Source organism: Nerophis lumbriciformis, linkage group LG07 (assembly GCF_033978685.3).
Source record: "Nerophis lumbriciformis linkage group LG07, RoL_Nlum_v2.1, whole genome shotgun sequence".
Taxonomy (NCBI): Eukaryota; Metazoa; Chordata; class Actinopteri; order Syngnathiformes; family Syngnathidae; genus Nerophis; species Nerophis lumbriciformis.
In genome coordinates, this window is record NC_084554.2 from 13,335,001 (window position 1) to 13,360,711 (window position 25,711).

General features: G+C 39.2%; 1 protein-coding gene across 3 annotated transcripts in view; it reads left to right on the forward strand.

Moving 5' to 3' along the window:
* Nucleotides 1-25,711, forward strand: part of ptprn2 (protein tyrosine phosphatase receptor type N2) — a 439,783-nt gene that overhangs the window by 333,645 nt on the left and 80,427 nt on the right. For all 3 annotated transcript variants that reach the window (XM_061965795.2, XM_061965796.1, XM_072913464.1), the window contains exon 12: nucleotides 15,794-16,009. In XM_061965795.2, coding sequence (XP_061821779.1) covers nucleotides 15,794-16,009 — 216 coding nt within the window. The remainder of the gene's footprint in view (nucleotides 1-15,793; nucleotides 16,010-25,711) is intronic.

Sequence of the window (25,711 nt, forward strand, 5' to 3'; positions counted from 1 at the left end):
CTTTTGAGGTGGGAAATTCACAAATGAGATTTATATATTTTTGAGTATCCCCATTCGCAGGCCCTAATATTGTCTGCAAATGTTACATCGTTATCATAGCAAGCACCTTGTGTAATAATGACAAATATAAAAGTATAGAAAATGTCATTACCTTAAAGTACTATCACTGAGATCATAACTGGAAACCCTTATCTTAAATTGTCGCCCTTTGAAGTGAATCACTTAAAAAAAACAGCAGTATTTTATTTTATAACGCCCCTTTTATATAAGAAATATTGTCTGAAAAAATGTCGTACAAACTACAGTAGTTTGATGAAGTAATGTATTGATAATGTACCTTGGAGAGTGGATTTCTATGGTACCTCCTTCCCGCTGCTTCTCTGTCAAACACTCCATCAGCACCTTCTCTATATTTTCATGGATAAATGTCTTGTCGTTTCAATGTATTTTAACGGCACTGTAGTTTGTTTAAAAATTGTCTTGATTGAGGGCCCAGCGGAAACGTACCGTATTTTCCGGACTATAGGGCGCACTTAAAATATATTTTTTTCTCTCAAACCTCGATAGTGCGCCTTATAACTTGGTGTGCCTAATGTACGGAATAATTCTGGTTTTGCTTGCCGACCTCGAAGCCATTTTATTTGATACATGGTGAAATGATAAGTGTGACCAGTAGATGGCAGTCAAACATAAGAGATACGTGTAGACTGCAATATGATGGCAGTCACACACAAGAGATACAGTCGTGCTCATAAGTTTACATACCCTGGGAGAATTTATGATTTCTTGGCCATTTTTCAGAGAATATGAATGATAACACAAAAACCTTTCTTCCACTCATGCTTAATGGTTGTGTGAAGCTATTTATTGGCAAACAACTGTGTTTACTCTTTTTAAATCAAAATGACAAAAGAAAGTACCCAAATGACCCCGATCAAAGGTTTACAAACCCCAGTGACTTTGATCTGATAACATGCACAAAAGTTGACACAAACAGGTTTGAATGGCTAATCAAGGTTCCAATCCTCACCTGTGACATGTTTGTTTGTAATTAATGTGTGTGTATAAAAGGTCAGTGAGTTTTGGGCTTCTGACAGACCATTGTATCTTTCATCCAGTGCTGCACAGATGTTTCTGGATTCTGAGTCATGGGGAAGGCAAAATAATTGTCAAAGTATCTGCGAGAAAAGGTAATTGAACTGCATAAAACAGGAAAGTGGTGTAAAAAGATATCCAAGGAATTGAGAATGCCAATCAGCAGTGTTCAAACGCTGATTAAGAAGTGGAAAATGAGGGATTCAGGTAGACCAGCAAAGATTTCAGCCACAACTGCCAGGAAAATTGTTCGAGGTGCAAAGAAAAAGCCACAAATAACTTCAGCTGAAATACAGGACGCTCTGAAAAATTGTGGTGTAGCTGTTTGAAGATGCACAATAAGGAGGCACTTGAAGAAAAATGGGCTGCATGGTCGAGTCGCCAGAAGAAAGCCATTTCTGCGCAAATGTCACAAAGTATCCCGCTTACATTACGCCAAACCGCACAGAGACAAGCCTCAAAACTTCTGGAACAAAGTAATTTGGAGTGATGAGACCAAAATTGAACTCTTTGGCCATGCGACCATGCAGCCCATCTCCCTATGTCTATGCTAGACATAGGGAGACCCAAAAATAATACGTTACAGTAATCGAGACTAGATGTAACAAACACATGAATAATAATCTCAGCATCGCTGGTGGACAAAATGGAACGAATTTTAGCGATATTACGGAGATGAAAGAAGGCCGTTTTAGCAACACTCTTAATGTGTGACTCAAACGAGAGAGTTGGATCGAAGATAATGCCCAGATTCTTTACCGAGTCGCCTTGTGTAATTGTTTGGTTGTCAAATGTTAAGGTGGTATTATCAAATAGGTGTCGGTGTCTAGCAGGACCGATAATCAGCATTTCTGTTTTCTTAGCGTTGAGTTGCAAAAAGTTAGCGGACATCCATTGTTAGATGGGAATCAGCACCTCCGAGTCCTAAGTCGATGGTTCTCGCCAGGAAAAGGGTGGTTGGGAAGTAGACCCTGCCCCAAGTGGAGGAGTTCAAGTACCTCGGAGTCTTGTTCAGGAGTGAGGGAAGAGTGGATCGTGAGATCGACAGGCGGGTCGGTGCGGCGTATTCAGTAATGCGGACCCTGTATCGATCCGTTGTGGTGAAGCGGGAGCTGAGCCAGAAGGCAAAGCTCTCAATTTACCGGTCGATCTACATTCCCATCCTCACCTATGGTCATGAGCTTTGGGTTATGACCAAAAGGACAAGATCACGGGTACAAGCAGAAATGAGTTTCCTCCGCCGGGTGGCGGGGCTCTCCCTTAGAGATAGGGTGAAGAGCTCAAAGTAAAGCCGCTGCTCCTCCACATTGAGAGGAGCCAGATGAGGTGGTTCGGGCATCTGGTCAGGATGCCACCCGAACCCCCTTTTTCAGCACGTCCGATCGGTAGGAGGCCACGGGGAAGACCCAGGACACGTTGGGAAGACTATGTCTCCCGGATGGCCTGGGAACGCCTCGGGATCCCCCGGGAGGAGCTGGACGAAGTGGCTGGGGAGAGGGAAGTCTGTGCTTCCCTGCTTAGGCTGCTGCCCCCGCGACCCGACCTCGGATAAGCGGAAGAAGGTGGATGAATGGATGAGCATTGTTAGATTTCATTCAGACTCGCCTCCAGGTGACTACAATCGGGCGTGTTGGTCAGCTTTAGGGGCATGTAGAGTTGGGTGTCATCGGCATAACAGTGAAAGCTAACACTGTATTTGCGTATGATGTCACCCAGAGCCAGCATGTAGATGCTGAAATAGTCCTGCTTTACACCGTGTTGCGCACGTGTGCGTTGCCTCCTTTAAATGACAAGGATGAAATTTACCTTTCAACTACTTGGCATGGACACCGTCTTGGCTGCTATTTGACTAGCTCATCCAGAGAAAATAGCACACCGACACACACACACCTACAACAATATTTCCTTTTTTTCACCCATCCATCCATTTTCTACTGCCTGTCCCTTTTTGGGGTCGCGGGGGATGCTGGAGCCTATCTCAGCTGCATTCGGGTGGAAGGCGGTGTACAAACTGGACAAGGCACCACCTCATCACAGGGCCAACACAGATAGACAGACAACATTCACACCCTAGGACCAATTTAGTGTTGCCAATCAACCTATCCCCAGGTGCATGTCTTTGGAGGTGGGAGGAAGCCGGAGTACCCGGAGGGAACCCACGCAGTCACGGGGAGAACATGCAAACTCCACACAGAAAGGTCCCGAGCCCGGGATTGAACTCACCCACATACATATTTGCAATCGCGGTAAAAGGTAGAAATGTCGCAATGTGCATTGAAGTTATTGTCAGTATTTTTTTTGCTGATGGATGTACAAACCCCATTTCCATATGAGTTGGGAAATTGTGTTAGATGTAAATATAAACGGAATACAATGATTTGCAAATCCCTTTCAACCCATATTCAATTGAATGCACTACAAAGACAAGATATTTGATGTTCAAACTCATAAACTTTATTTTTTTTTGGAAAATAATAATTAACTTAGAATTTCATGGCTGCAACATGTGCCAAAGTAGTTGGGAAAGGGCATGTTCACCACTGTGTTACATCACCTTTTCTTTTAACAACACTCTATAAACGATTGGGAACTGAGGAAACTAATTGTTGAAGCTTTGAAATTGGAATTCTTTCCCATTCTTGTTTTATGTAGAGCTTCAGTCGTTCAACAGTCCGGGGTCTCCGCTGTCGTATTTTACGCTTCATAATGCGCCACACATTTTCGATGGGAGACAGGTCTGGACTGCAGGCGGGCCAGGAAAGTACCCGCACTCTTTTTTTACGAAGCCACGCTGTTGTAACACGTGCTGAATGTGGCTTGGCATTGTCTTGCTGAAATAAGCAGGGGCGTCCATGAAAAAGACGGCGCTTAGATGGCAGCATATGTTGTTCCAAAACCTGTATGTACCTTTCAGCATTAATGGTGCCTTCACAGATGTGTAAGTAACCCATGCCTTGGGCACTAATGCACCCCCATACCATCACAGATGCTGGCTTTTGAACTTTGCGTCGATAACAGTCTGGATGGTTCACTTCCCCTTTGGTCCGGATGACACGATGTCAAATATTTCCAAAAACGATTTGAAATGTGGACCCGTCAGACCACAGAACACTTTTCCACTTTGCATGAGTCCATCTTAGATGATCTCGGGCCCAGAGAAGCCAGCGGCGTTTCTGGGTGTTGTTGATAAATGGCTTTCGCTTTGCATAGTGGAGCTTTAACTTGCACTTACAGATGTAGCGACCAACTGTATTTAGTGACAGTGGTTTTCTGAAGTGTTCCTGAGCCAATGTGGTGATATCCTTTAGAGATTGATGTCGGTTTTTGATACAGTGCCGTCTGTGGGATCGAAGGTCACGGTCATTCAATGTTGGTTTCCGGCCATGCCGCTTACTTGGAGTGATTTCTCCAGATTCTCTGAACCTTTTGATGATATTATGGACCGTAGATGTTGAAATCCCTAAATTTCTTGCAATTGCACTTTGAGAAACGTTGTTCTTAAACTGTTTGACTATTTGCTCACGCAGTTGTGGACAAAGGGGTGTACCTCGCCCCATCCTTTCTTGTGAAAGACTGAGCATTTTTTGGGAAGCTGTTTTTATACCCAATCATGGCACCCACCTGTTCCCAATTAGCCTGCACACCTGTGGGATGTTCCAAATAAGTGTTTGATGAGCATTCCTCAACTTTATGAGTATTTATTGCCGTGTTGCTGGCATCAAATTCTAAAGTTAATGATTATTTGCACAAAAAAAAAAGTTTATCAGTTTGAACATCAAATATGTTGTCTTTGTAGCATATTCAACTGAATATGGGTTGAAAATGATTTGCAAATCATTGTATTCCGTTTATATTTACATCTAACACAATTTCCCAACTCATATGGAAACGGGGTTTGTATTTTTTGCGAGGCTTGCAGGCACGTCAATGCATGCTTGGCCGGTAGAGGGAAGAGAAGAAGGTGCATCCCGTGTTAACATTAACAAAACCAAGTGATGGATGTTGCAGTGACAAAAAAAAAAAAAAAGTTAGTTTTTTTTATACCGCATTCCACTTCAAAAAGCTAAATCCTCCATCACTTTCCCAATTGAAGCCTCGGCACCGGTTCTCTGCTCAGATATTTTTGATGAATAATTTATCGCATCCAGTTTGAATGAGCCCCAAAAAAAAGTATTTTTGGCGTAGCTCCTGTTGGTGGAGTCTGCAGGTACATCATGCAGCTGTGGGTTGCTAATGCAGCGCTGTAAACACCATTAGCTGTCATTAGAGTCTGATTGCTTTTTGGACCGCCATCCTCCACCCCCCGCCTCCTTTTTACGATGGCCGCAATCACACGCCCACGTGGACACGCGGTCTTCTAAACACAACCTCTGACCTCCTGTGCATCAAATGCACGTAAGAGACCGGGAATGATGACGCCTGAAGACGAGGGCAAACAACCACACTGGTTATTGTCTCTTCATCCCTTATCTCCGCCAGCATTGTGGACTCGTTCGCCGCCTTTCCTGGAAGTGCACTTGATCCTGACATTTGTTTAACATTCATCCTCCCCCGCTGTTGTTTGGACACGACCGCTGCTTCTGCGTCTTTCTTTTTTTTTTTTTTTTACCAGGAGAAATATGAAATGTGTCATAAAGGCAAACAGCAGAGCGGAGCAGCGACTGGAGGACAGATAAGCCCCGCCGGATTGGCTGTGGCTGTCAGAACATGTGCTGCCTCCAGGAAGTACTTATTGCTGGATTAAGCGGGCGTGACGCCTTCTGTTTGTTTAAGTGCACTGACCATAGGACACTTTCCCATACCAGAAGTTCAGTAGTCAGTGCGGATGCCTATGAATTTCCACAATTCTCGATGCTTATTCGAATAAAAATAAAAATAAACTAAACCCGTGTAGTTTTACATCACTACTTTATTGAAAAGTGTTTCCAACTATAGTATTTAAAATTACTGTGCTTCAACATCTTTTTGCATGGAATTTAAATGTCAGTATCAGCTACCAAGAAGTAACTACACCAGGCCTGGGCAATTATTTTGACTCGGGGGGGGCCAAATTTAAAGAAAAAAAATATGTCTGCGGGCCGTTATATCTGATATTTAGGAACACTAATACAAAACCTCACAATAATGTCTGATTGAAAGCTAAAAACGTGACAGACCGCCTTAAAAAACGGAATGGAATTTTACATTTTTTTACTGAGTGAGACACCCATTGGCAGGGGGCTGAAAACTGACTGCATATAAAGTAACTACACATTTGTATGTGTGTATATATATATATATATATATATATATACATAAATATATATATATACATAAATATATATATATATATATACATATATATACATACATATATATATACATACACATATATATATATATATATACATATATATACATACATACATACATATATATATACATACACTTATATATATATATATATATATACATACACACACACACACATATATATACACATACACACATATATATATATACACATACATACATATACAGGTATATACATATACAGATATATATATATATCATTTTTTTTCTACCGCTTATTCCCTTTTGGGGTCGCGGGGGGCGCTGGAGCCTATCTCAGCTACAATCGGGCGGAAGGCGGGGTACACCCTGGACAAGTCGCCACCTCATCGCAGGGCCAACACAGATAGACAGACAACATTCACACTCACATTCACACACTAGGGCCAATTTTAGTGTTGCCAATCAACTTATCCCCAGGTGCATGTCTTTGGAGGTGGGAGGAAGCCGGAGTACCCGGAGGGAACCCACGCAGTCACGGGGAGAACATGCAAACTCCACACAGAAAGATCCCGAGCCCGGGATTGAACCCAAGACTACTCAGGACCTTCGTATTGTGAGGCAGATGCACTAACCCCTCTGCCACCGTGAAGCCATATATATATATATATGGCTATATATATATATATATAGCCATATATGGCTATATATATATATATATATATATATATATATATATATATATATATATATATAATATGTATGTGTGGGGGAAAAAAAATCACAAGACTACTTCATCTCTACAGGCCTGTTTCATGAGGGGTTCCCTCAGTCATCAGGAGACATCTCCTGATGACTGAGGGAACCCCTCATGAAACAGGCCTGTAGAGATGAATTAGTCTTGTGATTTTTTTCCCCCACACATACATATATTGCGCTCTACTACGGTATCGAGCACTATTTTTTGGATAACCTTATTAAGACATATATATATATATATATATATATATATACAAATATAAACAAACCCTGTTTCAATATGAGTTGGGAAATTGTGTTAGATGTAAATATAAACGGAATACAATGATTTGCAAATCATTTTCAACCCATATTCAGTTGAATATGCTACAAAGACAACATATTTGATGTTCAAACTGATAAACTTTTTTTTTTTGCAAATAATCATTAACTTTAGAATTTGATGCCAGCAACATGTGACAAAGAAGTTGGGAAAGGTGGCAATAAATACTGATAAAGTTGAGGAATGCTCATCAAACACTTATTTGGAACATCACACAGGTGTGCAGGCAAATTGGAAACAGGTGGGTGCCATGATTGGGTATAAAAGTAGATTCCATGAAATGCTCAGTCATTCACAAACAAGGATGGGGCGAGGGTCACCACTTTGTCAACAAATGCGTGAGCAAATTGTTGAACAGTTTAAGAAAAACCTTTATCAACCAGCAATTGCAAGGAATTTCGGGATTTCACCATCTACGGTCCGTAATATCATCAAAGGGTTCAGAGAATCTGGAGAAATCACTGCACGTAAGCAGTACTGCATCAACAAGCGACATCAGTGTGTAAAGGATATCACCACATGGGCTCAGGAACACTTCAGAAACCCACTGTCAGTAACTACAGTTGGTCGTTACATCTGTAAGTGCAAGTTAAAACTCTCCTATGCAAGGCGAAAACCGTTTTTCAACAACACCCAGAAACGCCGTCGGCTTCGCTGGGCCTGAGCTCATCGAAGATGGACTGATAAAAAGTGGAAAAGTGTTCAGTGGTCTGACGAGTCCACATTTCAAATTGTTTTTGGAAACTGTGGACGTCGTGTCCTCCGGACCAAAGAGGAAAAGAACCATCCGGATTGTTATAGGCGCAAAGTTGAAAAGCCAGCATCTGTGATGGTATGGGGGTGTATTGGTGCCCAAGACATGGGTAACTTACACTTCTGTGAAGGCACCAGTAATGCTGAAAGCTACATACAGGTTTTGGAGCATTATATGTTGCCATCTAAGCAATGTTACCACGGACGCCCCTGCTTATTTCAGCAAGACAATGCCAAGCCACGTGTTACATCAACGTGGCTTCATAGTAAAAGAGTGCGGGTACTAGACTGGCCTGCCTGTAGTCCAGACCTGTCTCCCATTGAAAATGTGTGGCGCATTATGAAGCCTAAAATACCACAACGGAGACCCCCGGACTGTTGAACAACTTAAGCTGTACATCAAGCAAGAATGGGAAAGAATTCCACCTGAGAAGCTTAAAAAATGTGTCTCCTCAGTTCCCAAACGTTTACTGAGTGTTGTTAAAAGGAAAGGCCATGTAACACAGTGGTGAACATGCCCTTTCCCAACTACTTTGGCACGTGTTGCAGCCATGAAATTCTAAGTTAATTATTATTTGCAAAAAGTTTATGAGTTTGAACATCAAATATCTTGTCTTTGTAGTGCATTCAATTGAATATGGGTTGAAAAGGGTTTGCAAATCATTGTATTCCGTTTATATTTACATCTAACACAATTTCCCAACTCATATGGAAACGGGGTTTGTAAAAAAAATATTTTTGAATGTCCGGCGGGCCAGATTGAAAAGCTCAATGGGCTGCATGTGGCCCCCGGGCCTTAATTTGCCCAGGTCTGAACTACACAGTCAAAAAGGAACAGCACTGTTTTAAACCTACCAGTATAGCAAAACAAACAACACTGTGTTCTATAAATATGTTCATTAATTCAGGCATGTAAATATAAATATATATATATATATATATATATATATATATATATATATATATATATATATATATATATATATATATATATATATATATATATATATATATATATATATATATATATATCTCACGGTACAATATTATCAGGGTATTATGGCTACAGTACTTTATTATAGTGCATGTCCAAAAAACACAACAACTTAAAAATATATGTTTAGGATAAACAAGACTTATTGTAATTGAACACAAACATAATGATCAAATGTTCCAATCATACTTATTACCACAAACAAGGATACATGTGTTTGTTATATTTATCAGGGTTCCCCTTAATATAATTGAATGTGGCGCGATGCCACAGAATATTTATTACCGCCACACCTTGAAAATATGTATTTATAAATTTTTTTTTTACTTGAAGATACATTAAATTAATATAATGTACTGTAGCCCCCAGAAGAAATCACAAAGTCAGACACTATTTTTAACTTTTATTACCAATCTTATAATAACAAACAGCACAATTCCAACAGGTTTTCCTCCCGTACAGACATTATATGTCCTTGCTTCCACGGACACACAACAACACTTCCTCATTCTCCGACAATCACCTTTCAGGCACGGACGGTGTGTTTGAGACCATGGGTAAAACTGACATCAAATCCAAACCACACAAACTTAAAACATTAACCTTATCTGGTCGTTACAGTATGAATTGATGTATATATATAGCCTATTATTTGCGCACTACTGACAAGTGATGTACAAAAAACGTGACCACCGAAAAAAGACTCATCGAAAACCGCGCTACTGAAACGGATGTAAACAAAATGCACGCCATTGTCTGGAGCGTTGTCAGCATGTCTGTGATGTGGACGTAATTTTTATATATATTGCAGATGTACCCGCGGACAGCCATCTACAAAATGTGCAAATATTTAGAGGACAGTGGCGGCTTTTAAGAAGAGAAAGTTCAACTGGAACAGCACAAAGCAAGTGTGACGTTGTGCTTGCTGTAGCTCGACATCGAAGGACAGAAGTAGAGTCTCTAAACACGAGTACATTTTATACTAACACCAGAAGAAGATGCTAGATTTTTTGCTAGTTTGTCATTTAGACAAATAAGTCATTAAAAGTGTGGAAACACGTGAAAAATCTCAAAGTACATTGTGTTAAAAGCAGTATATATATATATATATATATATATATATATATATATATATATATATATATATATATATATATATATATATATATATATATGTCTTAATAAGGTTATCCAAAAAATAGTGCTCGATACCGTAGTAGAGCGCAATATATGTATGTGTGGGAAAATAGTCTTGTGATTTTTTTCCCACACATTCATATATATATATATATATATATATATATATATATATATATATATATATATATATATATATATATATATATATATATATATATATATATATATATATATTCAAAATGACACCCATTAAAATGCATGGTGGAAAAAATGCAAAAGACTCTCCACACTTATTTATGGTTGGTGCATTTTAGCTGCTTGATATATATATATATATATATATATATATATATATATATATATATATATATATATATATATATATATATATATCATAGGGCAGCACGGTGGAACAGGGGTTAGTGCATGTGCCTCACAATACGAAGGTCCTGAGTAGTCGTGAGTTCAATCCCGGGCTCGGGATCTTTCTGTGTGGAGTTTGCATGTTCTCCCCGTGACTGCGTGGGTTCCCTCCGGGTACTCCGGCTTCCTCCCACCTCCAAAGACATGCACCTGGGGATAGGTTGATTGGCAACACTAAATTGGCCCTAGTGTGTGAATGTTGTCTGTCTATCTGTGTTGGCCCTGTGATGAGGTGGCGACTTGTCCAGGGTGTACCCCGCCTTCCGCCCGAATGCAGCTGAGATAGGCTCCAGCACCCCCCGCGACCCCAATCGATAAGCTTTTTCCTTTTCTCTCTCTTCTTGTTATGGGACATTTATACTCCACTGTTGCCATTTCTAATATAAAGTAGTGTAAAATTCTAACTCGGGCTGCAACTAACAATTTGATAATCGATTAATCTGCCGATTATTACTTCGATTAATCGATTATTAATCGGATAAAAGAGACAAACTACATTTCTACCCTTTCCAGTATTTTATTGGAAAAAAACAGCATACTTGCACCATACTTATTTTGATTATTGTTTCTCAGCTGTTTGTAAATGTTGCAGTTTATAAATAAAGGTTTATTTTAAAAAATAAATAAAAATAAAGTAGCCTTTGCACATAGCATAGATCCAACGAATCGATGACTAAATTAATCGCCAACTATTTTTATAATCGATTTAATCGATTAGTTGTTGCAGCCCTAGTTCTAACTTATATCTGTCAGTAGACTCACTATTAAAGCGCTAAAACATACCGGTATTGTGAGTTTACATTATTCACCCGAGGAACTTTAGTTATTAGAGAGTTCCGGTTGGACGGTTTTCACTGGTGAACTACGAATGAGAAGATGCTGCTCGGTTATTGATTGAAGTAAAGTCTGAATGTCATTAAAACAGTTAGCTCCATCTTTTGACACTTCTTCCACTCCCGTCCTTGCACGCTACACCGCTACAACAAAGATGACGGGGAGAAGACGCTGCCGATGATCTGTAAAACATAATCTATGCAACATTTTGACCAAAGAACCACCATTACATGTTATGTAGACCACATGGAAATGTTTTTAATGTAGAAAAAAATCATAATGTCACCCCTTTAAAGCGCCTTATAATCCGGTGCGCCTTTTGTATGAAAAAGACCTGAATAGACCCGCTCATCGGCAGTGCGCCTTCGAATCAGGTGCGCCATATGGTCCAGAAAATACGGTAATCATATTTGGATGTACGGCTGCAACAACTAATCGATTATAAAAATAGTTGGGGATTAATTTAGTCATCAATTTGTTGGATCTATGCTATGCGCATTTTTATTTTATTTTAATTTAATTTTTTTATTTTTTAATAAACCTTTATTTATAAACTGCAACATGTACAAACAGCTGAGAAACAATAATCAAAATAAGTATGGTGCCAGTATGCTGTTTCCCCCCCCAATAAAATACTGGAAAGGATAGAAATGTAGTTTGTCCCTTTTATCCGATTATTAATCGATTAATCGAATAATAATCGACAGATTAATCGATTATCAAATTAATCGTTAGTTGCAGCCCTATTTAGATGATTACAATTCGAACACTTTAGTTCCGAACAAGTTGTATTTCTCGAGTGTTTGTTAGTAGGTATATTTTGGACGTGACGGATTGTAAACAGACACGACACCGGAAGTATATTACCCGAGGGGGCGTGGCTATAGGATAGAGTTGCCGAATGGGAAACGTTTTCTTTTTTTCTTTTTCTTTTTTATATTTATTTATTCATTTGATAAAGAAATCATAATACAGGTACTGAGAATACAGACACTTCCCCCCGCACCCCCAAAAATAAAAATAAATAAAAATACACAAAAAAAAGACGGGGGGGTTATTTGTATTTTTTTAATTTATTATTATTATTATTATTATTTATTCATTTATTTAATTTTTGTATGGGAAACATTTTCTGAGTTCTTTGCATGCAGGTTCTAGAATTTTACATGACATTTTTAATTATATTAATGTTAATAAATAAGGTTGGTAAAATATCTACCAAAAAAACCCTCCAAATGTTGATGTATTATATGGAACATGTGTCGAAAAGACAGCCAAAAGAGGTTGGTAGATGAGAATAAACCTAAAGGTAAAATCTATTGTAGAAATGCACCCACTCACAGGAAATGCAGTCTTGATTTTCAAAATGTTATTTCAGGGTTTGCGTGGCAGCAGAAATGTTCCTCTTTTTTTTCCCTCACATCCCTGTAGGAGGGCAACAATAGTCGACTATTTTACATTCTTCAAAGAACAGCTGTGGTGTTTACATTCCTCAGCATTTATTATAATAATAATAATAATAATAATAATAGTTGCCGTGTAGCAGCTTGTATGATTTCAGTTTGCTCACCAACACTTGTGATTTATGGATATTAGTCAAGTACAGTGAGTAGGTGTGCTTTTGTAACTGTACTGAGGGGAAAATGTCATTTGCTGCTCCATCAGTTTGAGCCTTCCGATCGCCGGACCCTCGCTGGACGTTGCCGTCCGATGCCGGCTCTGGTCAGCAAGGTTTTTTTTGGAGGGGGGGTTTTTTTCCTCCATTTTTTTTGTTCTCCCCTTCACATTGCCAACTCCAGCTGTCACACACAGAGACAATAGATGAGAGGAGGGGGTGCTCTCTGAATGGAAAAAAAATCAACTGGAGAGCCCCCCCCCCCCCCACTTCAACCCCCATTCCCCTCCCCAAAGGCTCGTCATCTGCATTTGACAGGACCCCTGTTCTCCTCTCTTCACCGCCCCTTTTCTTTTCGCTTTCTCTCTCTGTTCTCTCCATAATCCTTTCTTTTCTCCCTCTCTCTCTTGCTGCTGAGTGCAGCTGTTGCTTCTTTTTTTTTTTTTTTTTTTTTTTAAACACACTGATTGCTAATTAGGCTAACACTACTGATGTCGTTCTTTGGAAAGGCAAACTTTGTTTCAAATCCAAACAGTTTAAAAAAAAAATATATATATATTTTTTTTAAATTGAAAAAAATCGCGCCCCTTTGCACATATGCAGAAGCCTGAGAAAGAGACCCCCGGTCGCTGAACAAATGAGCGACGAGCCCCACGTCCATTCAGACGCAAGCCTATTAGCCGGGCAGCGCTCCTTGAACATTCACTGTCGACAACATGTGGAGGCATCGCTATAGCAACCAGTGGATATGACATGTACAACGGACGGGGGGGACTCCTGAGCTGCTGAATATAAGGAGGGGCTCAGCCTTAAGTTAAAAAAAAAAAAAAAAAAATATCCCCAAGCCCACCTCCGCCCCGTCTCTTTTCACCGGCACCGAGGCGCTGAAAGGACCCACTAGTGGGGCTTCTCCACATTCTTCCGAGGCTCGGAAAATCAGGCGGGCATATCCCGCATTCTTCTCCCCTTTCTTTTGCTCCCCCCACCCCGTTTTTTTTTTTTTTTCTTCATCTTGGTGTCGGGAGCCGCGCTCCTTTGTTGGCTCCCGGGGGCGGTAGGAGGGGGGGGGGACACTAGGACCCTCGCTGGGGGAACTTTTTTGGGGGGAGAAGCGGCGCGAGTGGGCGTCCCGAGGACGAATAAACGCACCTTGGAGCGGCGGCGGGCGTCAGTGTCGAGCCTGTGGAATACAAGAGGACATGGATTTGTCGGGTAATTATCATTTCTGGCTTTTGACGTTTTGCATGTTTCCAATGCACAGGTTGAAGCACCCCAGGCGGGTGGAAAACTTGCCGGTTTTATCCGATTTGTCGCCGAATATTTTCAGTGCGTCACCACCGTACCTTTCTGGGTTGTGTGCCTCCAAAAAAATTGTGTGAAACTCATCATTTTAGCGCATGTCAGTCCATTTTATTGGGCAAATTCCAAAATGATTTGTGTAAATGTTCATTTTTTCTTTGTGGTTATGCAGGTTACATACTGTATTTGTATGTATTTTTTGATACATTAGGTGGATCCAGCCTAAAAACATGTTAACTAGCCCCATTAAAAGGTCTTAATGGGGTCGAATTGGAATAATATTTGACATTTTGTTCTTGTTTTAGTTCTGATCCGATCTATCCATACTACTTTTTGACTATGCCGGTATTGCATTGTCGATGCAAAGCCAGTCGGGGCTCGGCCTGACCTTTCCTGGCTCGATTTAAATAATCCATGTGGCTCTTGTCTCCTCTCAGATGGACTAATTCGACCCTGCAGGGGGTAAAAAACAGACAAACAGCGGGGAAGCGTGTTGTCTTGTCCACTATATCCATTTTTCCCCCCGCATAGAAATCACTATAAGTTGCACAAGGAGGCATAATTGGGATATGTGGATCTAAAACTTCTTCAAAAATACAATTTCTGTACATATACTGTCCTAATAGTTCAGATAATTCATTTAAAAAGAACAATTTTTTTTTTTTACCAAAAATGTGTTCTACTGTTGAGTTTTTTGTGAATTAGGTCGAACGTAAAAATAGTTTTTTATTATACGGCGTGATTGCGTCAGAGGGGATTATCTTGGCTTTGTTTACACTATCGCTCCCTTCTGACCGGAATAAAGGCTATCGTGTAAATATAACATAACGTGAAGACGCGGCTAAGAACGTGGGCAAATACTTTGAGGATGATATTAAGAAGAAGCGGCCATCATTACTTAGGATATTGCACGCAGGCAATTAGGAGCCTCCTGGCCTTTGCTAAAGTGTGTGGCTGCAACTTTGTGTCGGGGGGGGACGGAGCGGATTTAATTGCAGCGACAAAGAAAACGTATAACATTTCATGTGTCGTTAATTATCCCCTCAATTAGTGTAATAATCCCGTTAAAATTGGGCCTGTTGGGGTTTTATCACCAATGAGGCTTTCTCACATCGTAATAAAGCGCTGAAACGGAGTCGTTTATACGGCTTTGTTCCGAATGCATCTCTTGTGTATGAAAGTGCAGCCTCTTAAACAGCAGAGGAGCTTATTCAGCACCACTAAAAGGGATTGTTAGTAGTCATTTTTTGGGCAGAACACCAACTCCATGTCTCTGTTTGTCCTGCAGAGGGGCAGCCTGACCCAGATCCCCGTGGTGAAGGAGACCCGGGTGGAGTCGGGCCAGTTGGTGGTCCTTTCCGTCCTCTGCATGCTCTTCATCCTGGTGGCGCTGGCCGTCTCCGCCACTTTCTTCTGCGTGCGCCAGCGCTCTCACGTCTACAGGAAGGAGAAGCTCTCCAGCTTGGGGACTGACACCGGCGGCGATGCCACGGCAACCTATCAGGTTAGGAATGCCCCGCCCCCCTTTTCCTTGCGCGCCGTCAGCCAGTCAGGAGCCGGGAAGCCTTCAAACGCCGTCTGAAAATCGTCTTTTTAGTCGGGCGTTCTCTGTTCAGTCAAATCAGATAGGCCGAAGACCCGTGTGGAGGTGAGAGACGCGGAGGAGGCCGCCGGCGTGACCTATTGGCTCTCCTCCCCCCTCCCCGCACGACCACGGGTGGTCGGGGAAGTATTGATTTTGTGCGTTGGGCCTCAGCTGCGCCCGCTGTGGCACTCAGAACACATCTAGCTTGTGTGCCTTGTTAACTTCTTCAATATTTAATCACATTTCCACAAGGCTGCTGCTCTGGATAGAATATTGAAGCAATGGAATCATAAATGATTCTTATTACTACTGTGGTACGCCACACTTTTCGCGTTCTTCGATGTTTGACGTGGTCAAACCCAGAGTGAATATAAATGTATAGTAATATTATTAAACAATTATGTATACTTTTGATCATTGCTTTTTTTTCCATAAATCATAAGTTAAGCAGATATTTAGTATTTTTATTTTAGCCATTTAAAAAAAATGTGTAACGATTATTTTGGTAGTCGATCAGTCAACGATTATCGTAACGATTAGTCGACTAAAGCGTACACATGTTTAATGGCTCTAATTCTTCCATCGACTTCTTTAAGCAGCTTCAGTTATTTGCAGGCATGTTCTTACTAACAACAAAGATGAGTAATTCATTCATACATATTTATTTATACTATAAATGTGCTGCTTATTCAGCTGTTCCTAAAATTAAAATGACTAATAAAACACATAGTGAATATAAATGTATAATATTATCAAACAAATAAGTATACATTTGATCATTGTTTTTTTTTTATGTACAATTTGCTTTGAAATCATAAGTTAAGCAGATGTTTAGTATTTTTATTTTAACCATTCAAAAAATATATATAACGATTATTTTGGTAGTCGGTTAGTCAACGATTATCGTAACGATTAGTCGACTAAAGCGTACACATGTTTAATGGCTCTAATTCTTCCATCGACTTCTTTAAGCAGCTTCAGTTATTTGCAGGCATGTTCTTACTAACAACAAAGATGAGTAATTCATTCATACATATTTATTTATACTATAAATGTGCTGCTTATTCAGCTGTTCCTAAAATTAAAATGACTAATAAAACTCATAGTGAATATAAATGTATAATATTATCAAACAATTACCTATACATTTGATCATTGTTTTTTTTTATGTACAATTTGCTTTGAAATCATAAGTTAAGCAGATATTTAGTATTTTTATTTTAACCATTTAAAAAAAGATATATGTAACGATTGTTTTGGTAGTCGATTAGTCAACGATTATCGTAACGATTACTAAAGCGTACACATGTTTAATGGCTCTAATTCGTCCATCGACTTCTTTTAGCAGCTTAAGTTATTTTAGGCATGTTCTTACTAACAACAGGTTGTCCATTTAAAAGAAAGGAAAGGCAAAGTGCAAAAAAACAAACAATTAATCTTGTTTATGTATTTAAAAAACAGTTAAATAGCAGCAATGAAAGCAAACAACAAAACACAAAACCTAACTTCCTGAAAAAGAAAAGTATTTTGTGATGTTTAAAAAGCTGCACACTGGTATATTGACTATTGATTAACTATTGGCAGTTTTGGAACTCTAATGGACTCAATGTGTAGTATTCTATCTTTGATTAATTCTTAAAATATTGCCTATTTAATAGATTGTATGTTTAATCTTCTGATACCTCCGCATTTGTGTGTGTGTGTGTGTGTGTGTGTGTGTGTGTGTGTGTGTGTGTGTGTGTGTGTGTGTGTGTGTGTGTGTGTGTGTGTGTGTGTGTGTGTGTGTGTGTGTGTGTGTGTGTGTGTTGTTATCGTATGGCCAGTCTCTGTTTTTCTTTGACTGCAAAATAATCCATAATGGGGCCAAATAAAGTTGCGAGTGCCAGCACTTTAAAAAAAAAGGGGGGTGAGAAACTATTGCATTCAAGAAAGAACTTATATATTAAAGTATGAAGACCGCTCATTGCCATCTTCACCAACAAGTCTTCAAAAAAAAAAGTGATGTTAAATTCTCATTCATATGTTTCTCATGTTGTTTTCTGCATATAAATCTTAAATCTGAATACACCTGAACATGGTGCTATATATGAAGTTGTTTGAATATCTTAAATCAGAAAATTATATATAAAATGTGTTTCATTGTGCTGTCAAATGATTTAAAAAGCTTCAATTTATACTCTGTTGCTTCGAAAAATCGTTTAATAAGTGTGATTAATACAAATTGATCAAATTCGGACCGCATGGAGTGCCCGGAACTTTAAATACGCAAACATAGTTTCCGCACGACCGCTTCAGGAGAGCGCACATGAGAGCGGTGGTGTGTGAGATCCTGTGATCTGTGCGGCTGCGAACAGCAATGTATTGCCCGATTAGGGGCGGTATGGCATAGTGGGTAGAGCGGCCGTGCCAGAAACCTGAGGGTTGCAGGTTTGCTCCCCGCCTCTTGCCATCCAAATCGCTGCCGTTGTGTCCTTGGACAGGACACTTCACCCTTGCCCCCGGTGCCGCTCACACTGGTGAATGAGTGATGAATGAATGATAGGTGGTGGTCGGAGGGGCCACAGCCTCGCTTCCGTCAGTCTACCCCAGGGCAGCTGTGGCTACAAATGTAGCTTACCACCACCAGGTGTGAATGAATGATGGGTTCCCACTTCTCTGTGAGCGCTTTGAGTATCTAATAATAGAAAAGCACGATATAAAATCGAATCCATTATTATTTTATTATTTTTACTAATGAACATATGTTAATAAAGTAACTGTTTTCCCTAAAATATGTATTAAGGCTATAATGTGTGTTTTATCCGATTAATCGAACAAACTAATATATTACTCGATTACTAAAATAATCAATAGCTGCAAATTATAATTTTTTTAAATGAGATTAATCCCGCTTTTGAATTGTGATTAATGACAATTAATCACAGTTATGGTTTAATTCCTTTTGAACATGCATACAGACACAATGTGATGCATCATACAATCTACATATTCTCATTTCTCTTTACAACATGTTCGAAAAGGAGTAGGAAGAAGCAAAGTTTATACGGTAATTGATTTAAATGTGCTTTAAAAACAAGCCCGATATTTTGTCACCAATTTAAATGAAAAAAAAAAATGGTTCAATTGAATTTATTTGCTCAAACCTTGCTAACATATTTGGGATAACATCAGGGTGTATTTTGAAACTGTGTGTTTGCACTGACCTGTACCTATCGCCACTTTCAGGCAAACATATTATATATATTGAAAGTAGAGATGACCGATAATATCGGCCTGCCGATAAATGCTTTAAAATGTATTATCGGAAATGATCAGTATCGGTTTTTTTATTATCGGTATCAGTTTTTTTTGTGTTTTTTTAAATCAACATAAAAAACACAAGATACACTTACAATTAGTGCACCAACCCAAAAAACCTCCCGCCCCCATTTACACTCATTCACACAAAAGGGTTGTTTCTTTCTGTTATTAATATTCTAGTTCCTACATTATATATCAATATATATCAATACAGTCTGCAAGGGATACAGTCCGTAAGCACACATGATTGTGCGTGCTGCTGGTCCACTAATAGTACTAACCTTTAACAGTTAATTTTACTCATTTTCATTAATCACTAGTTACTATGTAACTGTTGTTATATTGTTTTACTTTCTTTTTTATTCAAGAAAATATTTTTAATTTATTTATCTTATTTTATTTTATACATTTTTTTAAAAAGGACCTTATCTTCACCATACCTGGTTGTCCAAATTAGGCATAATAATGTGTTAATTCCACGACTGTATACATCAGTATCGGTTGATATCGGTATCGGTTGATATCGGTATCAGTAATTAAAGAGTTGGACAATATCGGAATATCGGATATCGGCAAAAAGCCATTATCGGACATGCCTAATTGAAAGGGTAAAAGAAAACACATTTTTGTGTGTAATAATAGATGATAAAATAAACTGGAAATCTCATGTAAAAATATACAACATAAAGTAGCAAGAAACACGTCAATAATGAATCAAGCTAAACATGTTCTAAATCAAAAATCACTTCGTATTCTCTACTGCTCACTAGTGTTACCATATCTGAGTTATTGTGTAGAAATATGGGGAAACAACTACAAATGTGCACTTCATTCACCAACAGTGTTAAAAACAGATCAATTAGAATAATACATAATGTTGGATATAGAGAACATACAAACCCTTTATTTATTGAATCACAAATTGTCATGTCTGTGTGATCATATTTTGTTTTAGTCATGTTCGGTTTTGTTTTTGGACTTTTTGTGCACTTTTGTTTTGTTTTGTCACCATAGCAACCATTAGTTTTCACCTGTCACGTCACGCACCTGTTTCACGTTTTGAGTCACGCACCTGCTTTCACTAATCATGTCTATAGTATTTAAGTTCATTGTTTTCAGTTTGTCGTTCTGGCGACATCCCGCATTTATGCTTCTGCACACTCTCCACACACCCTTAAGACCCTTGCTGCTCTTTTTTCATGCCGGTTTCTCATCCAAGTAAGTTTTCTTTATTCATGCCATAGTTTGCAAGTTTTGTTTAATGGTTCATAGTTTCTGCCTTTGTGCAAGTTTTGTGTTTATAGTCAAGTTTTGTACTTCCGCGCCTTTTGTTTGATCCTTTTTTTTTGTAGTTATAGTGTTTAAATAAATCATGTACTCCCCTTCACGCCACGTATGGTCCAAATCTTTTGCACCTCGGGAGAACAAACCACGCCACAGTCCCAGTCGTGACACAAATATTGAAATTCAACAATTTGGTGCATTTGCAAACAGCTAAAATAATACACAAAGCAAACTATAACCTGCTACCCAAGAATGTACAACAATTCTTCTCAACAAAAATTTAGAAATATAACCTTAGAGGAAAATCTAATTTAAAACATTTGTATGCACGTACAACACTTGAAACCTTTAGCATATCGGTATGTGGAATTAAATTATGGAATGGATTAAGCAAAGAAATCAAACAAAGCACCAATATCCATCCATCCATCCATTTTCTACCGCTTGTCCCGTTCGGGGTCGTGGGGGTGTTGGAGCCTATCTCAGCTGCATTCGGGCGGAAGGCGGGGTACACCCTGGACAAGTCGCCACCTAATCACATGGCCAAAGCACCAATATGATTCAGTTTAAGATACTGTTCAAACTACAAGTGTTCACAAAGTACACAGAACAAGAATTATGATGAACATCTTGAACTTTTTTAGATAAAGATTATTTATGTACCGTATTTTTCGGAGTATAAGTCGCACCGGCCGAAAATGCATAATAAAGAAGGAAAAAAACCATATATAAGTCGCACTGGAGTATAAGTCGCATTTTTTGGGGAAATGTATTTGATAAAAGCCAACACCAAGAATAGACATTTGAAAGGCAATTTAAAATAAATAAAGAATAGTGAACAACAGGCTGAATAAGTGTACGTTATATGACGCATAAATAACCAACTGAGAAGGTGCCTGGTATGTTAACGTAACATATTATGGTAAGAGTCATTCAAATAACTATAACATATAGAACATGCTATACGTTTACCAAACAATCTGTCACTCCTAATCGCTAAATCCCATGAAATCTTATACGTCTAGTCTCTTACGTGACTGAGCTAAATAATATTATTTGATATTTTACGCTAATGTGTTAATCATTTCACACATAAGTCGCTCCAGAGTATAAATCGCACCCCCGGCCAAACTATGAAAAAAACTGCGACTTATAGTCCGAAAAATACGGTATTTAATATTTGTTGACTTACTATGGTATATTATTTATTTATTATCGATTTATTCACTGTTCTGTTTCAGAGAACAAGGAAATGGGATAACATTGCTATGGTATGAAAAGGGGTAGGATTAAATAAACTCAGCTTCTTCCTACTCCTTTTTGGACGTGCTGTAATGAAACAACTGGAAATATGTGATGCCTTACATTGTAATTGTATGCATGTTCCAAATAAACTGAAACTGAACTGAACTGAATCATCCGTAGTCAGGTTCAAAATTAATTGAGTGATTAATCTGCATTCATACAGGATTAATGAGATGTGATTAATCGTTATATTTGACATTTTGTATGTCTTTTTTTCGGTTTTGAAACAGATTACTAACAACAACTGAAGTCCGACTGTAGTTTGTTTTACATTTAATTGATTTGTTTCTACTTAATGTGAAGTCTTTCTGCTCTGCAACAAGAAGACCAAAGACCATCTATAATCCGTAGTTAAGTCATTGACGTTAAAAGCACTTAAACATGTCGAGTAGCTTCCCGGGTGCTGTCGAGTTCTCAAAAGGTCCCTGGCATGGAGGACTACCAGAGTCCTGATCCTTAACTGACTTGCATCAGTCCCAGCATCGCGTGGCGCTTTGCTCTGCAGAGTTGTTGAGGAGCCCCATGAATTATGAGGTGGACTCGGATGTTGCCCGAAGGCCGGCGCCCAGGGCGCTCTAATCATTAAAAGTCTTGACGGCGGGAAAGCGGCTCCAAGACTGGGCTTGGCGGGCCCCGCGCCCCTGAGGGAAATATCACGTTGATAGATCAGCAGATAGCCTGTGCTCTTCTGACGCCTCGCTCTTATTGAGCATGGAAATAAACTGTCGAGGAAATGACTTGAACGGATAAGAACACGGGGACATTTTGTTTCTAATGGGAACATTATCACGTACATCAGGTGTCCCCAAACTTTTTGACCATGGGACTTGTAAGGTTAATATATATATATATATATATATATATATATATATATATATATATATATATATATATATATATATATATATATATATATAATCCCCTGAAGAGCAGGGAAACCTGCAAAAAAGGCTTGTAGGGATGAAATAGCCTCTGTGTTTTTTCCTGACCTAACGTATATTCCGCTCTACCCCGGTATTGAGCAATGTATAACGCAGGCCTGGGCAATTATTTTGACTCAGGGGACAAATTTTGAGAAAAAAATGTGTCTGGGGGCCGGTATATCTATTTTTTAGGAAAATTAACCTAAAACCTCACAATAAAGTCTGATTTAATGCTAAAAATGTTATGACAGACCGCCTTAAAGGGGAACATTATCACCAGACCTATGTAAGCGTCAATATATACCTTGATGTTGCAGAAAAAAGACCATATATTTTTTTAACCGATTTCTGAACTCTAAATGGGTGAATTTTGGCGAATTAAACGCCTTTCTATTATTCGCTCTCGGAGCGATGACGTCACGTTGTGACGTCACATTGGGAAGCAATCCGCCATTTTCTCAAACACATTACAAACACCGAGTCAAATCAGCTCTGTTATTTTCCGTTTTTTCGACTGTTTTCCGTACCTTGGAGACATCATGCCTCGTCGGTGTGTTGTCGGAGGGTGTAACAACACGAACAGGGACGGATTCAAGTTGCACCAGTGGCCCAAAGATGCGAAAGTGGCAATAAATTGGACGTTTGTTCCGCACACTTTACCGACGAAAGCTATGCTACGACAGAGATGGCAAGAATGTGTGGATATCCTGCGACACTCAAAGCAGATGCATTTCCAACGATAAAGTCAAAGAAATCTGCCGCCAGACCCCCATTGAATCTGCCGGAGTGTGTGAACAATTCAGGGACAAAGGCCCTCGGTAGCACGGCAAGAAATGGCGGCAGTTTGTTCCCGCAGACGAGCGAGCTAAACCCCCTGAATGTCTTGGCTCACACCGTCCCGAAGATGATCAAGAGAAGAATATCGACCCTAGCTTCCCTGGCCTGCTGACATGAGGGTATGTCTCCAGAATATATTAATTGATGAAAACTGGGCTGTCTGCACTCTCAAAGTGCATGTTGTTGCCAAATGTATTTCATATGCTGTAAACCTGGTTCATAGTTGTTAGTTTCCTTTAATGCCAAACAAACACATATCAATCGTTGGTTAGAAGGCGATCGCCGAATTCGTCCTTGCTTTCTCCCGTGTCGCTGGCTGTCGTGTCGTTTTCGTCGGTTTCGCTTGCATACGGTTCAAACCGATATGGCTCAATAGCTTCAGTTTCTTCTTCAATTTCGTTTTCGCTACCTGCCTCCACACTACAACCATCCGTTTCAATACATTCGTAATCTGTTGAATCGTTTAAGCCGCTGAAATCCGAGTCTGAATCCGAGCTAATGTCGCTATAGCCTGCTGTTCTTTCCGCCATGTTTGTTTGTGTTGGCTTCACTATGTGACGTCACAGGAAAATGGACGGGTGGTTAAAATCATGCACTTTGAAGCTTTTTTTAGGGGTATTGCGTGATGGGTAAAATTTTGAAAAAAACTTCGAAAAATATAATAAGCCACTGGGAACTGATTTTTAATGGTTTTAACAATTCTGAAATTGTGATAATGTTCCCCTTTAAAAACGGAATGGAATTTTAAATGTTTCTATGAACGATAAAACCCTGAATATTGACAACATATGAACGTCACAAACCCTCTCAATTTACATATTTTACAGTCAAGCCAAATGCAACAAAAATGCAACAAACACAGCGAAATATGAACGCGAAGGGTAAAAAAAACAAAAAACATCTACAATCTGATTCATCACTAAGCTTTAGAACTTTCTTGTAAAAATCTCCTTCCGCGTCTGTCCCTGACACCCACATTTCAGACTGGCCGCTCTGGAAACACTCTGTGGAAACGCTCCCCACCCACACTGCTTGATGTTTCGTCTGACCTGCTGTGACGTAGATTACCATAGTCACTAGTAGGGTTGTACGGTATACGGGTACTAGTATAGTACCGCGATACTAATGAATCATATTTGGTACCATACCGGCTCTGAAAAGTACCGGTCCGCCACACCCTAAGATTTTTTGTTAAAATAAAGCCAATAATGCAATTTTTCCGGTCCCCTTGATTTAGAAACGTATCGAAAAGTACCGAAAAGTATCGAAATAATATTGGCATCGGGACAACACTAGTCACTAAAATATCATGCAAAAGCACAGATTCCAACCATTGAAATACTTTGTATAGTTCAAGACTTATGGTCATTTGAAAACATCACTGCACATCATAATGGCAGCTACACTTTCCATCTTAAAGGTCTAAAAAAATGATTTGGGAATGTCCGGCGGGCCAGATTGAAAAGCTTAACGGGCCGCATGTGGCCCCCGGGCCTTAATTTGCCCAGGTCCGGTATAACGGATAAACCACAGAAACCTCAACTATATATATATATATATATATATATATATATATATATATATATATATATATATATATATATATATATATATATATATATATATATATATATATATATATATATATATATATGTCTCATTGCAGATTAGACAAATTGCCTTTTCCTTACACTGAAAAAAAAAAGTAATGTCCTTTGATGTTTAAAAACTCTACACTCTTGAGTCTATTTTACGTTTCCCCAACGATTTCGCCATTTTTTTCCCTCGTGCACTAATTGACTGAAAGCGTAATGACGTCACGTTGTCGATGGGAAAATGCATTTTTAGAAAAATGTGATTTGCCAGAGTCAGCGGAGATAGGTGCTCCAGCACCCCCCGCGACCCAGAAAGGGACAAGCGGTAGAAAATGGATGGAGGGATGGATGATTTGACAGAGTGGCTAGGAGACCCA